The 15,374-nt window shown below is 37.6% G+C and overlaps 1 protein-coding gene across 1 annotated transcript in view; it reads left to right on the top strand.

The window, feature by feature from the left end:
- LOC107283332 (macrophage mannose receptor 1) overlaps positions 1-15,374 on the top strand; it is a 63,482-nt gene that overhangs the window by 15,826 nt on the left and 32,282 nt on the right. The window contains exons 6-14 of the mRNA XM_015811224.2: positions 61-204; positions 1,982-2,164; positions 2,492-2,649; positions 5,053-5,166; positions 5,825-5,940; positions 7,431-7,579; positions 7,690-7,889; positions 12,940-13,061; positions 13,683-13,758. Coding sequence (XP_015666710.2) covers positions 61-204; positions 1,982-2,164; positions 2,492-2,649; positions 5,053-5,166; positions 5,825-5,940; positions 7,431-7,579; positions 7,690-7,889; positions 12,940-13,061; positions 13,683-13,758 — 1,262 coding nt within the window. The remainder of the gene's footprint in view (positions 1-60; positions 205-1,981; positions 2,165-2,491; positions 2,650-5,052; positions 5,167-5,824; positions 5,941-7,430; positions 7,580-7,689; positions 7,890-12,939; positions 13,062-13,682; positions 13,759-15,374) is intronic.

Below are 15,374 nucleotides of genomic sequence, written 5' to 3' on the forward strand. Positions count from 1 at the left end.
TATTTGTTTACAGATAAAAATGGTATCATCTTGGACAATCTGGCTCACTCTCTCTTACAGGTAGCCCCTCTTCAGAAACAGGGAAAAACTGTGGATTAATGCAGGGTAGGAATGGCAAATGGGCAAACAGTCTGTGTGAAAAGAAATGTGGATACATCTGTAAAAGAATGAACTCTTCCATACAGGCGTCTGTACCTTCTTCAGGTAGGTTGTAAATTGGAAATTAAATTAACTGAATAAATAATATTTCACTGATATGAATGGCACTCATGCCCCAAATAACATTTTTGCTCTCTTTTTCTAGTGAGGGTTTTGATCCCAGAGTAATCTATCTAGACTAATATGAAAGAATAGATCTATCTGAAGTAGAGAACAGGCAGAGTTCTCAATGCACATTATGCAGAAACAATTTTGCTTAGGCCAAAGGGTAATAGTGATAAGGGGCAAGGCAGCCTAAAAATCCTATGTACACACCTATGCTTATAGCTGGGGGGGGGGAAATGCTGAATTCTCATCATTATTCTGATGATCCAAGATTCTGAGGAAATTTTAAAAATTGAATTTTTTATCAGTTTTATTTCAGAAAATTTTAATATGAAATGTAGCACTTCTTAGATGAATTAAAGCCTAAGATTTGCAGAGCTAAAGATATGCATGCATAGGAAAGGTCCTAATCTGCAGGTAATCATCGATTTACAACCACTTGCTTTACAATATTCAAAATTAAGTCAGGGTCAGAATGGGTCCTGTAAAGCACTTCTGGCCATCATAAAATGTTATTGTCAATGCTGCTAACATCAGATGTTCTTACTTTGACAACAGATAGAAATGCAGCCATTTCCCCCATTGCTTTTAGAGTTAGTTGATGCTGGGAGGGGGGATGTGGATGAGAGTCCAGCTAGTCATAACAATAATAATTCAGCCATTGGGCCCAGAGTTGATAGAGTTTTGGTGGGCTGGAGAGCTGGGGAAAAATCCCGCACTTCAAGCTAATTGGGGAATGTGATTTATGACTGTTTATTGGAGGAGGGAATTGTGCTTTGGTACTTTGTGCCCAGGAGAAGGGAATTCAGTTTTTGGCTTTAACTATGTAGTACTGATATTTTGTTTCTCGAATAAAAGATTATTTAAGTTAAACAATGCCTCAAAGTTCTTTTGAAGAGTTTCATCTGTCGGAACCATGACAGTCATGTTACACACCCTCAGTCATGTGACTGAATTTTGGGTGCTTGGCAATCAGTTTACCTTTAGTAAAAAAAAGCATTAATAATTTCAGAATATTTAAACAATGATGTAGGACATAAAATTGCTACATTAGTACCTGCCTTATCCATGAAAAATTAGACTAAAAATTACATTTGATTTCAACAAAATATCCTTATAACAATGGACAATTACCCTTATTTTTAAGATGGATTGTGAGATTTGCTTTAACTAATTTTTATATATTGAATTAATTACAGCATAATTATATGCAATGAGCAAGGACACACATTCAACTTTGCAGTGACCAAGATTGTTGAACAAGTGGGCACAAAAGCAGCCAGGGAAGTGACTGAAGCCTGGGAAACAGGCCCCTCGTCAGTCAACAGGAGTGTTGATTTGCCACCAGCCTATCAAGTACTTAGAAGGCGAGGGCTGGGCAGCACAAGCAAATGACACCTAAATTTAAAAGTCAGCCATCAAAACACCCCAATCAACATCTAAAAATCCACTTACAGCAGGCACTATAAATACCACACACAGAATAGCACACACTCTGCTAGAGAGAAGTTCTTTGAAGATGGGTTCCATCACAAGTCCAAAAACTTAGAAGACAAAACACTGGGTCCCAGTGACCAACTTAGATTGAATCCTGCAACATTATCCTGGGAAACGTATATTTGCCTTCATTTGTAATTACATCATAATGCTAGATCAGGATTTTCCCCATCCCCACTCCCAATTTTTGATGGTTTGTATATAATTACTGTCTTTTTAGATGATCTTAAGCCAGTTAAATGTCCAGATGGCTGGGTTGGATATGCAAAGCACTGTTATCATCTGAACAGAGATCGCAAAACATGGAAGGATGCCTCAGTCTCCTGCCAAAAGGATGGTGGACATTTACTAAGTATACATGACATTGAGGAATACAGCTTTGTTTTTTCCCAACTTGGCTACAGTAAGTATATTTAGAAGGTTTATTTCCTGTTTCCTATATTCTGTGGGTACATAGATGCCAGGAAAAGAAAGGAATAACTGCTGAGGCTGCCATCACACAAAAAAAGAGTATTTATTTAGGCCTTAAAATATTTGTAAAAAAATCTACTGAGCTTGTGTGGTTTAAATGACACTACAACTTTTGCATACATCCATGGCAGATTAGCACAGACATTTGCCAGGCAATTATGTCACACATAGACTCTTTTATATCCCGACTAACATAGCACAGAGTGGACTTCATTCATTACATTTGAGAATAATTGAATAAATTGGATTTGTCTTTTAGAATCAACAGATAATTTGTGGATAGGCCTAAACGACCTGAAGATTTCTTCATATTTTGAATGGAGTGATGGTACTACAGTGAGATTCATCAAATGGCAGAAAGGAGAACCTGCACTTATAAGCGATGTGCAGGAAGACTGTGTCATCATGAGTGGGGAGGTAACAATAAGAACCCTCAATTGTCTAGTGGAGATTTTTCTCTCTCTTCAGTTCTCTCTTGGATAAAATTTGTGTCTAGAAATTTATTTATCAATTCTTCCATAACATAACTTATTTTATAGATCAATGTTTCTTAAATGTTTTCCTTTCCACATTTAACAGTTATGGAGAACTCCTAAAGAGCTTTTGTTTGTATGAATTACTGATATTTATTTTACTAAAAAAAATAAAAAATGATATATTTGATGCATCTTCTCACAATTGTCAGATAGCATTTTAGTATTATATTATTTTTCAATATGGGTGGCAAATAATTCTAATTTCATGGATCCAAGGGTTCTATGATCACACCTTAAGAAATCTTGCATTCTTTTAAAAAATACAAAACAAAGAAAAAGAAGAAACTAAAAACCATCCGACATGAATGATAAAAACATGCGTACAAAAAATAAATATGGATACATTATTCCCACTAACATCAAACACAGAAAGTCCATCCTGGCTGAATGCTGACAAATATATCAAAAGTACCTGATGCATTCTCCTTCCCTTACATAACAAATTTACAAATAATTATAAACTTTCCCATCTATATTTGATACAAATGCTATGTTACATTAAAAAATGTCTCTGATATGGAAATCTATTTATCTAGCAATCCAACTGACCCAACCTCTGTTTACTATAACAGTCAACAGATAACTTCAAAGGTAGAACTACGTAATCTTCAAAGCCTTCTGTTAACCATTTGTTATTGTATTTGACACCCAGAAAACCCACAAATAACTTCCAGCCTCTTATAAACTTTCTAATCCATTGTCTCTAATCAAAGCAGTTAATTTTGCCATCTCTGCCAGTACAATCTATTTTAAAGTCTACTCTTCAACAATTGGCGTCCCCTTTTCCTTCCAATGCTTAGCACAAACAATTCTCACAGCAATCACCATATAGAGACATAACGCTCCAAAGTGATTTTCTATTGATTTGTCCATAGTGCCTGAAGAAAGGCTTCAGGTTTTATTAATATTTTAAATATTTTCTGCATTATCATTATGTTTATCTAGTATGATTTAGCTACTCACAAGACCATCACATATGATAAGAAACACTGCTTTTTATAATATGCCTATTTTCAAGCCTTTAAAAGAGGATTAGAGACTTTTAAAATTTGTTTTAGTGAGTTATTGTAAAGTCTGGCTATTTCATTCTAATTTATTTGACAGTTTTGGGTTAATATCTACTTTAAATAATTAGGGAGGTGTATATTCTAGAGCTCATCCCAGAGTATTGTTTTAAATATATTGTTGTGGTGAGTTTTTTTTAATGTTAATATTTGCTTGTTTTGTTTCTGTTAGTATTGAACTCATTTTATTGATGATAATGATTTTTATTTAATAATGTTCTTTGTAAAGGCATTATTATTTATCAGAATTAGGAATGACTACTTAAGGGTGTTTAAGTCTAAACAGAAAGGATGGGCTTTTGTAGCTAAGGATATCATATAATCAGTGGTGGGATTCAAATATGTGAACAACCGGTTCCCTGTGTGGATGCCACTTCCATTCTGAGCCTGGGCAACAAAAAAATAGCTACTGGTTCTGCCGAACTGGTGTGAACTGGCTGAATCCCACCACTGCATATAATGGTTTGAGAGGATAGAATAGATAAATAGATTAATTGTGTAAAATAAGCAGGGTTAATCACACTCTTGAGCCTTGTTTGGAATAAAAATCTTGGTTTAAAAAAGCAGCATAAAGCCTACTTTTTGGCTTATTCTACAGTTTTGATATTAGACAAGGCTCTGGAAGTTGCTAAACAAATAAACAAACATTCAGAGGCCTGATGGACCCTGAGAACTTTTAACTGTCCATTCATATTGCATAGGATTGCAGCTATGTAATTGATACTTTGCTTTAAAGTATATTACGGTATATTCTAATAAGTAAGTAAACGAAGAAACAAATTCTCAGATGAGTTGAATTTTTTTTCAGAAGATGGGAATAAACTTTTGAACTGCATTGACTGAAGAACAAAAGCTTAGGCATACTAAATTTAGATTATATGCTACTAGCTGTTTATCTGGTGAAAAAATACAATTATATTTTATATTTTAGAAATTTGAGGTAATATCTATGAATTATATTTTGAAATAATTTAATTTTTGTAGGTTAAAAGCTATGTTTACCATTCCCAACTTAATTTAAACACTTACATCTTTCTGCAAGATGTTAACATGACTGCAGATTTTAGACAAATGCAGCTATAACAGGTATTGTGCAGTAGTCTAGTTCGTGGGGAAAAAAATAAATGCAAAAATGATATAAACCATCAAAAAATAGGAGGGGGTAAAATGTAAAAGTATAGATTCTTTTCAGTGAAGTTTGTTCACCTTTCCATCCTCAGAATGGGTACTGGGCAGATCATTTCTGTGAAGAGGAATTAGGTTACATCTGTAAAAAAGAGCCTTCAGAAATTCTTCCTGGAAAAGATGAAGTTGCTGATCCAAAATGCAAGAAAGTAAGTCTAAAGAATTGTCTAGTTCTTGATCTTTTACAATAATGATTCATCCTCTTATGAAGTTTTGGAGGTTATCAACTAGAAAGCTAGTTTTGCCTTGAGATGAACATTCCCTCCACTCCTAACGTAGTATCGACTCTTAGGAACCACTTAGATAGAAAGATTTTTTCTGCAATATTATAACAAAACAAGTTATTCATATTTACCATATGACCCAAAAAACCACCTACCTGAGGTAATGGCTAAACAGAAGGAACACATTTTGATATATTTTTTTCTGAATAGAAATGTATTTGGATTGAATTTGAAACTAAAAAATGTTGATTTGTACTGGTCATAGAAATTGGACATTTGAATTGCAGCAATGTTCTTACAAAATTAAACAAATCTGATGCTAATAACATAGAAATTGAATGCTATGAATTGATGTCTATCAACATTTATTGATTTCACCACACCTTTTAGATTCTGGGTTCAAAAGATACTGTAGAATAGTGAGACTATCCACTCTGTACCATATAAAATATGAACTTAAAATAATCAAGATAACTTGGTGAATCTGAGAATCTTTGGATTGGGGCATGATGAAAATGTGAGAAATAAATCAATAAATTCAGGCTAATATAGTTCTATATGTGTATGTATGCTATGTCAACAGGGCTGGAAAAGGTATGGTTTCTATTGTTACTTAATTGGAAAGACACCTGGAACATTTTCAGAAGCAAAGACATCTTGTGAAACAAACCAAGGATTTCTGAGCTCTGTGGAGAATAGGTAAAATATGGTGAAAGGGACAAAGCAAAATATTATATTATCCATCTATACTAGCAAAGAACACATTAAATAGACTTCCTATGTCTATCTACTTTTAAAATTAATTTAAAAGACAAACTGTGTTGTGAGACCTAGTGACACACATGAACAAATATTTTATCGAGGCATAGATATTATTTATTTATTTAGAAAAAATTATATAGCCACTTACTTGCAAAAGTATTATTTTATTCTGATGTTTGTTAATTATTCGGTTTTTTAAATTATGCCTAATTTTGCACTCTAATTTTACATGAGTTTATTTGACATAGTATCTAAAGCTTGTTTTACTTGAGTTTTATATGGATTTAGTAATTTACTAATTGCTGTTGTGATTAAGGAATATCTCAAAATAAATATTTCCCAGGATACATTTTAATATTTAACTTACCTGTGCAGTGTTTCCAATTTCCAAAAGATGCTTCAGAGTAGAATAAGAATGTAACACCTGTTCCAACTCTTTTATAGTGTTCCAGATAGGAATGCTATATTATTACACTATGAAGAATTTTTTCGAGTGGTGCACTCCAACTTGGGATGCATATGCTTGATACTTTTTTGTGCAAGAAGAAAATCTTAGGATGGCTATTATATCTCAAAAATAAATAAATTAGCAACTAAAATTTAATATACAGAATTTAGAAATATAATATATATTTATACAAAATATAATATATATTTATGTTTTATAATGCACATAATACACTAGTAAAATAGTACACAGATATAATTTACAAATAAACACAGTTATATTGAGGTATATGCTTAATTTTTTTACTAATAAGGAAGTGTGATCAAAAAAATATGGAGACCACTGCTGTACAATAGTATTTCCCAACCTTAAGATACGTGGTCTTCAACTCCCAGAATTCCTCAGACAGCTACAGTATTCTGGGAATTGAAGTCCATAATCTTAAAACTGCCAAAATTGGGAAAGACTGCTGTAGAGAATATTATGATGCAACTGCAGTCTAGTTCAGATATCTAGGTCAAGAGAGCTACCACAGTGATTTTTTTATTTATAGGAGAGATTGGGCAGACCCTACCATTGGCCATACTGGGATGATTGCCTCAGTAAGATGGAGGCCTGCCCTTATCCTAAATCTTCAGGAGAATACTGCCCTGTAGTCTTTGCTGTAAGAAAGATTCACCTCTGTCCTCCTATCCTTAACATATGTTATGGGAGCAGACTCCTTAGCAATGATCAGGAATCTGTAAATCTAGTGTTGTACTTTCAGATCTAAGAGGATGATGATGATAGTGATTATTTTATCCCACCTTTTAAATGTAGAGATATGTACTGAATACTCCTGCCTCCTATTTTCTCCACAACAATCCTTTTAGATGGTTTGACTAGTAAAAGTATAAACTGGATCTAAGATTGACGATCTACAGAATCTGAAAACAGGGAAAATAAGAGACCATTCTGATTTGAATTATTTTTACCACAGATTTGAGCAGGCCTTCCTGACTAGCCAAATTGGATACCGTCCTGAAAAATATTTCTGGATCGGCCTTTCGGATATAGAGAATCCAGGAACTTTCAACTGGACCAATGAAGACCCCATTCAGTTCATTCACTGGAATGCAAAAATGCCTGGTATGGAGTCTGTCAGAGCAAATAAATTCTGGCAGGAAAGTTTTTATTGTATTTAGCTTGTATATGGAGATACACTAAATTTAACTGGCTTTTGTCATCCATTCTGCCAGGCCCAAATCCAGGCTGCGTTGCCATGAGAACAGGAGATGCTGCTGGACTGTGGGATGTTGTGAACTGCGAGGAAAGGGCCCCCTTCCTTTGCAAGCAATTGGCTGAAGGGGTGACACTTCCTCCAATCCCGAGAGCGACCTCCCCTCCCCCATGTCCTGAAGGATGGACTGCAAGTCCAACAAGGAATGTCTGCTTCAAGGTGGGTCAATGTTGGAGTCATCCAGTTTGCTTGGACAACCAGATTCAGCCCTTTGAAACAGGCCAGGTCAAGAGGGAGACACTGCAGCAGGAGCTGACATCCCAGCCTCTCCTTCTGTCCCTTCCGGAGGGAATTTGGTGCCTTCAGCTATGATTAACCCTCCTGTGAATAGGAAATGTAGTGATTGGAAGAACAAGGAAGGCAACATGGAAACTGGTCACATTCCTTTGCAGCCAGCATATCTTTGGCCCTCTCTCTGAGATTCCCATTTATTGTCTTGAGACATTTTGGGGTACTGTGTCCCAAGAAATCCTGGTCTAAGCAATACAATCAAAATGACGACTATTTTATTGAATTAGCCTGACAGCTTAGAAGTGGGCATTTTTGTTGCAATCAATGCTTTGTATATTTTGATTCTTCACAACTTCATTTGTGTGGATTTGCCATAGTAGTTTTTTTCTTCCATTCAGTGGAAGAAACTGCTTGGATAAATCTCTTCAGTTATTTTGGCAAAGTTTTTTGATAACGGTTTTTTTTTTGGTTTGCCATTGCCTTCTTCCTAGGAGTGAGAAGAAGTGACAGGCCCAAAGTCCCCCAGCTGGCTTTATATCTAAGGTGAAATTAGAACTCACTCTCTCCCAGTTTCTAGTTTGATGCCTTAATCACTACATCAAACTGGCTGCCTACTGTAATTGTTTTTTAGACCAGTTTAAAGATGAGCTATAGGAACTGATATTATTACCTTGAATTTTAATTGAATTATAATAAAAGAAGACCTTGGATTCCTTTGACACAATACTGTTAAACAGTAATCATAAAATAATAGCCTGATTAGATATTGTCAGTTGCTCTGAATGTCTGTCTTCTCTTATATGGCTTTTATAATCCTAAATTGATTTAGGGCAGGATTCCCCAAACTGGTTAATATACACCTCTGAGTATTGATGGATTACCCAATGGCTAGATAAATGTCAGTCATAGGGAAATCAATAAATGTCTGGGGGATCAGTAGGTGATTGATAAATGTTGAAAAATCAATTTGGATCAATTAATTTGTGGAGTTTCTGTAGAGCTCCATGCTAGTCCCTAGTCCTAATGGTGAGGTGGCTACTGGCAACAGGTTTGTTCAGGGTTGGCTGAGAAGCTTCAGATTTTATCCAAATATATGTTTAGAGTGCATATTATGAATAAGTATAGTGGTTAAGGTGTTGGCCTAGAAACCAGGAGGCTATGAGCTGTAAGTCTCTCTTAGGCATGAATGTTGGTTGGCTGACTTTGGGCCAGTCATCCTTTCTCAGCTCAAATCACATCATTCACCTCACATTTATTTATGTAAGAAAATTTATTCTCAGTGACTTTGGGCAGCTTACAGAGACAAAAATCTCTTGTAAAAAAAATAATAAAAAGCAATAACCCCCCTCCCCAGTAACAACAATCAGTCAAATAAGCCACTTGATGGGCTCCATCCCAGCCTTGGTTATCCAGGTTCATTGGTAAAACTAGACTGACAAAGTGAGGGCCAGTCTTATTTCTGCAGGGATGATGGAGAAGGTGAGGTCCCACTAGATATATCTCCTTAGAAGAGGGGGCCTGCAGCATTCCTCTGTTGGCTGGAGATGGCCAGGAGAAATTAATCCTTCAAATAACCTGCCCCAAGCCTTGTAGAGCTTTAAAGATGAGAATTAGCAGCTTGAATTGGATCCAGAAGCAAATTGGCAGACAATGCAGCTTCTGCAGGAAAGATGACATATGTGCACATCTAGGCCTGCACAAAACTATGCAGGCTGCTGCATCTTGAAGCTTTTGGATACTTTGAAACTTGAAACTGAAGCTTCTGGATACTTTTCAAGGGCAGCCTCATATGGAGCATTTTTCAATAGTAAACAAGGGCAGGTGACTAGGGCATGAGTGACAATGAACAGGGATTGCTGGTCCAGGAAAAAGCATAACTGGCTGTGCAAAGGCCCTCCTAATCATGGCTGCCACTTGCTCTTCAAGCAAGAGTCATGAGTCCAGGAGAACTTCTAGATTACATACTAGGTTTGTCTGTGACAGTAACATCCTATCCAGATGGCAGATGGCAATTCCCCATGAACCAAAAGAACTTCAAACTCAGAGACATTCTGTCTGCCAGGGTTCAGTTTCAGCCTGTTGCTCCCCATTCAGCCCTTAACAGCTACTGTGAGAAGGATGTCACAGCATCACTTAACTCACCATGGGCCAAGACATATATCTGCGTGCATCAGCAGGGATAAAGGACAGACCTCTTACTTTCTACCAACACTGACAATGAGTGATCACAGAGGAAGGAACTGAACCAGGATAACACAGAGCTCCCCACTCCCAACCCGTAAAGCCTCTTCAGAAGGATATCAGGATTAATGTACTGAAGGTCACCAAGAGATCAAGAGGAGCAAGAACACTTGCCCCACACTACTCCTGCCAGAGATCATCAAAAAGTGTGACCAATGCTGTTTCCATCCCATATCCAGGCCTGAACCCTGATTGGAAAGGATCTAGATCAGGGGTATCAAACTCGCAACATCACGTGACTTGTCGTGATGTATTACAACTTTTTTTCCATTGCCGGCAATGGGGTGGGTGTGGTTTCGGCATGACGCATCCGGTCCATGGGCCGGCAGTTTGACACTCCTGGTCTAGATAATCCATTTCATTCAGAAACCTCTTCTCAACAACCTCAACAACCTTCTCCAGAAAAGAAAGATGGGAGATAGGATGAAAGCTATCCAATAGGGTGGAGTCTAGTGATAGTTTCTTAAGAGGTGGTGGTGCCCCAGTGCTCTGTGAAATACTGCAGCACAACTCCTTCTTGCAGGGAAGCATTTAATCACCTTCAAAACCCATCTGCATGTCATTTCCTAGGAAACTTTCAAAGCCAGGAAGGGCACAGATCTAAAACTCAGGTACTTTTCCTGTATAGGATTCTTCCACTTCCTCAGGAGCAATGGGTTCAAATCATTCCCAGATAGCTGGGCAAGAGCCTGCCCAGGTGCATGAACTGGACCAGTATCCACACCAGCATTTTACTGGGAATGAATCTGAGCAATTTTGCTTTCATCCCTCTTACTTTCTGTGTATACCATGGGGGACAAAGATATCTACTTTGTTAGGAGACGTTGCATGGGTGCAATCTGATCTAGAGCTCAGTCACCTTTCTATTCAAAATGGTGATTAAGTGCTCGGCAGGTCTATGCAGCATTTCTACAGTTATAACTACTAGTTCTTTCTGAAACCCATCCAGGTCCATTAGTCACAGGGGGTGGACTGACCTAGTAGGTCTTGCCTCCCTGTAGGGGGATACGGCTTTAGAGAAACTCATCACCATCCAACTATGATCTGTGATATGACCAAGAAAGGGGGATCAAGGTAGGTTACATAGGCAGTGCTCCAACAAAAACACCAAATCAGGTGTGTGATCACTATTCCAAGTCGGTCCCTGGATGACCTGGGATAGACCCATGGAAATCATGGTTTCCATGATATTACAAGCTACCTCCAACTCTATCACCAGGGATGGGAGAGTGAAGTCTCTCAGAACTATAGGCCAGAGGAACTCCCCTACCAGCCTTGTGATGAGGTCCAGAAGTCTGGGTAGGGGAGTTTCCACATAGCAGGGAGACTGTTACAGCATCAGCAATCCCACCTGATCCCTTGATTCCAACCTAAGAAAAAGAGTCTCACAACCAGGCATTGTGAAGCACACCTCCGGAAGCTGCTAGAGATTCTCTGATGACAATAGCCACACCGTCTCCCCAGCCCTGAAGTCTAGGCTGGTGCCATATTCGATAACCCACTGGGCAAATTTCTGAGAGAGCAACACCTTCTTATGGGCCCAGCCAGATCTTGGTGATACAACCAAATCAGCCTTCTCTGCAAGAATCAAATCAGCAATAAGGCAAGACTTATTACAGGCTAACCAGGCATTAAAAGCAATAGCCTAACACCTGGGCCCTTACAAATCTGCTGACCAGATGAGGTGAGTGCAAGGGAAACAAATGTGTGACTGGTACTAAATACAGAGGTTGCATTCAATGTGAGTGCCCCTTCCTTGCCTCCCAGGTCTTGCAATACCTGATACCATTTGCACACACTGCCCTACCCTGCCTTCCCCACCAATCATTCCATCCCCCATCTTCAGCACTCTTTTATTGATCTAAAGGGGGAACCTCCTCCAATGGGAAGCAGACAAGGTAAGGTGAACCCAACAGCACTTGCTATCAGCACCTTCAAGCCACACCCTTTTCCTCACTGCAGCAGAGAACTCATATCCAGCACTCCCTTATCCTCCAGTACACATACTCTTTGTTGTGGGAAAAATAATCATCAATATCATCTTCATCAATCATCATTATTATGTAAGAAGGGTGGAAATATATGTAGACTTTGTCTCAGAAAAGTTAGTAAATGTTCTTGTACATATGATTCGCATAGCTCTAGTTACGGCAGCAGCAAAAAACCTCACCCTTTAACTTCTCCCATTTTCTCTTTAACATCAAGAGGTTTTCTATTTGTTCGAAAAATGTGAAAAGTGAAAATATCAAATATGAAAGTTGGAGGGTTATTTGAAAAGATAAATAATGAGAGCCATAAAGGTATAGATAGGTTCAGAGAACTACAGGTAGTCCTCAACTTATAACAATTCATTTAGTTACAACAACACTGAAAAAAGTGATTTATGACTGTTTTTTCCCCCTCCAACTGTTGCAGCAACCCTGTGATCACATGATCAAAATTCAGATGTTTGGCAACTGACTCATATTTATGACAGTTGCAGTGTCCTGGGGTCATATGATTACTGTTTGCAACCTTCTTACAAGCTAGATTTACTTAATAATTATGTTACTAACTATACAATTGCAGTGATTTACTTAACAACTGTGGGGAGAAAAGTCGTAAAATGAGGCAAAACTCACTTAACAAATGTCTCATTTAGCAACAGAAATTTTGAGCTCAATTGTGGTCATAAGTTGAGGACTAGCTGTATAATGTTAATGCTCCTTTGTGATGAGATATGTTTCCATGCATTTAGGCCTATATAGAGGATAAAACTGAAAAGAAATCTTGGTATGAGGCATATGACTTTTGTAAATTAATTGGAGGAGACCTGGCTTCTTTTCATAATAAAGCAGAGGAACACTTACTAAACCAACTGTGAGTATAATAAACTGCTTATTTCTTATATCTCAAGGCAGAAACACTCCTAGCAAAGGGTTTATTGGAGCACCGAATTCATCATCATGGAATATATAACTAGTTGTAGACTTTATAATCTCACATATATTCATTCTGAAGCATTTTGCATGTAGTTAAGATTACTCTCAGAGTACTCTACTTAGATCTCCAACTCAATGAGTAAGAAAAAGATCATGATTTTCTGATCATCATTATCATCATTGTTAAAAAAAATAGAAAAGAAACTCCAGTGGGTACAACAGAAACAAGAAAGAATGGTCAGAAGTGTAGATTCAGTCATCATCATCAATCATCTCAATAAAGTAACAAGGCTTCTAGTATTATCCTATACATTACTACTTAAATAAAGTCCAGTGTAGTCATCAGAACTTATTCCCACTCAAATAGATAGCTATTATATTACATTTGAAAGAGCATAGGTCATATTAAGAGCCTAGATATTTCTTGTGGTTGTTCATTTGCTGACATGCCTATGTTCTATGTGAAAAAGAAAACACAGAAAGAAAATTGCAATGTGCATTTCAACAAGACACATGCATAAAATATATTTTAACATATTTGCTGATTATTACATTTTAGATCACAAGCAGAAGCCTGGGTTGGGTTACAAATTTCGGACTCTAGCACAGGATACACTTGGACTGATGGGTCTCCTGTAAGTAAATGATTAACATGCATGCCTTATAATACAATTGTTAATTGAAATTGTTGGTATTCTTAATATTTATGGAGTACAACAGGGGTGCTCAATCCCCTAGGCCATGGTCTTCTGCCAGCTGTGGCCTGTTGGGAACCAGGCCGCGCAAGCAGTGGATGAGTGAGTAAGCGCAGAAACTCCATTTGTGCTGAACCATGCCGTTTCCCCCCCTTTGCCTCTGTCGCCGCCACTACCAGTCCACAGAGCTGGAAAAGTGGGGGACTGATGGAGTACAGGTATTAATATTTCTTGTAGTGATTTTCACAGACATATAACGGTATTCTAGTGTTAAACCAAGTGTAAAACAAGTGTTAAAATGTTAATATAATATGTTGTTGATATTTGACCCAATTCAAATTATTCTGACAGTTTCTCTGAGTTACCTCAGACTGCTATTGAAAAAAGTTTGATTGCATTGTTCATACAGAAACTGACAAGCTACCTGAAATCTTTCATTCCATGTACTATTAATTCTTCCTTTACCCCTTTTTTGCTGGAGGGACAGGACCTCCAGCTAATTAAGAGCAGTTGAGCAGTCTTTTCCCTAAGCACCATGTTTGGGTAATTGCTAATGCCTACAACTTTGAGCTGAAGGTCAAATATGGCACGTATTCTTAATGGTCATAATGATGGAGGTGGGAGAAGATGGGATAGAATACATAGATTCATGGCCATGTTTGTGACTACCTCTGTTACTGTTATTGGCCACCATTTGAGCCATTTGATACTGTCTGATAAAGTGGTGCCAAATGAAGAACATGGTCTTGCATAGCATCTGAAGAGCAGCAAAAACAGAGGACAGTATCATCATGACGTCTGAGCTCCTGGAGAAAAGGCTGAAAACCTCCAAAGTAATTGAGGAGCAAAAGAGATTCAGAAAGAATGAAGAGGTAGATTAAACTCATTATTGTAGTATCCCAGAAAGAGGAACAATACACGGATGATGGATCCACATTGGGGAAGAAGAAGTGAAATGAGCAAGCAACATTTCTAAGTACTGAATTACCCTCATCCCATTATTTTGCCATCCTAGCAGAAAACCTGTATCAGTATGCAGGATAAAAGAGAGGTGACAGTTGACAAAGATTCAGTGTAAGGGTGTGTGTGAGAGATGAATGCATTCTTGCATGATGGATCAGTGCCCTATGCTTTGAGGAAGTGTGTTCTACCCTTTCAGAAGAATAGTTTGATCCAAAAATATTAGACAATTATTGACTTATCTCCAACTTTCCTTATTTAGTTCTTTACTATAATGTAAGGAACTTTGGAAGAAACGAATTACATGGAACAATTTCTTGGCAGTTTAAGGTGTGAAAGTGGAACTGAGACATATTAGATATACTTATGGATATTTTGGTGAGGCCATAAGGGGAATTGCAATCTTGTTGCTATTACTTGACTTCTCAGTGGCCTTTAATTACCATCAACTACTGAATCATCTCGGAGGACTGGGAATGAGGAATACTCTATTGCCATGATCCTTCTTTCTGAAGGAGTTATTCCAGTTGGTCTCTCTCTCTCTCTCTCTCTCTCTCTCTTTCTCTCTCTCTCTCTCTCTCTCTCTCTCTCTCTCT

The sequence above is a fragment of the Protobothrops mucrosquamatus genome, unplaced genomic scaffold, assembly GCF_001527695.2.
Source record: "Protobothrops mucrosquamatus isolate PMUCROS unplaced genomic scaffold, P.Mucros_1.0 scaffold33, whole genome shotgun sequence".
Lineage (NCBI taxonomy): Eukaryota > Metazoa > Chordata > Lepidosauria > Squamata > Viperidae > Protobothrops > Protobothrops mucrosquamatus.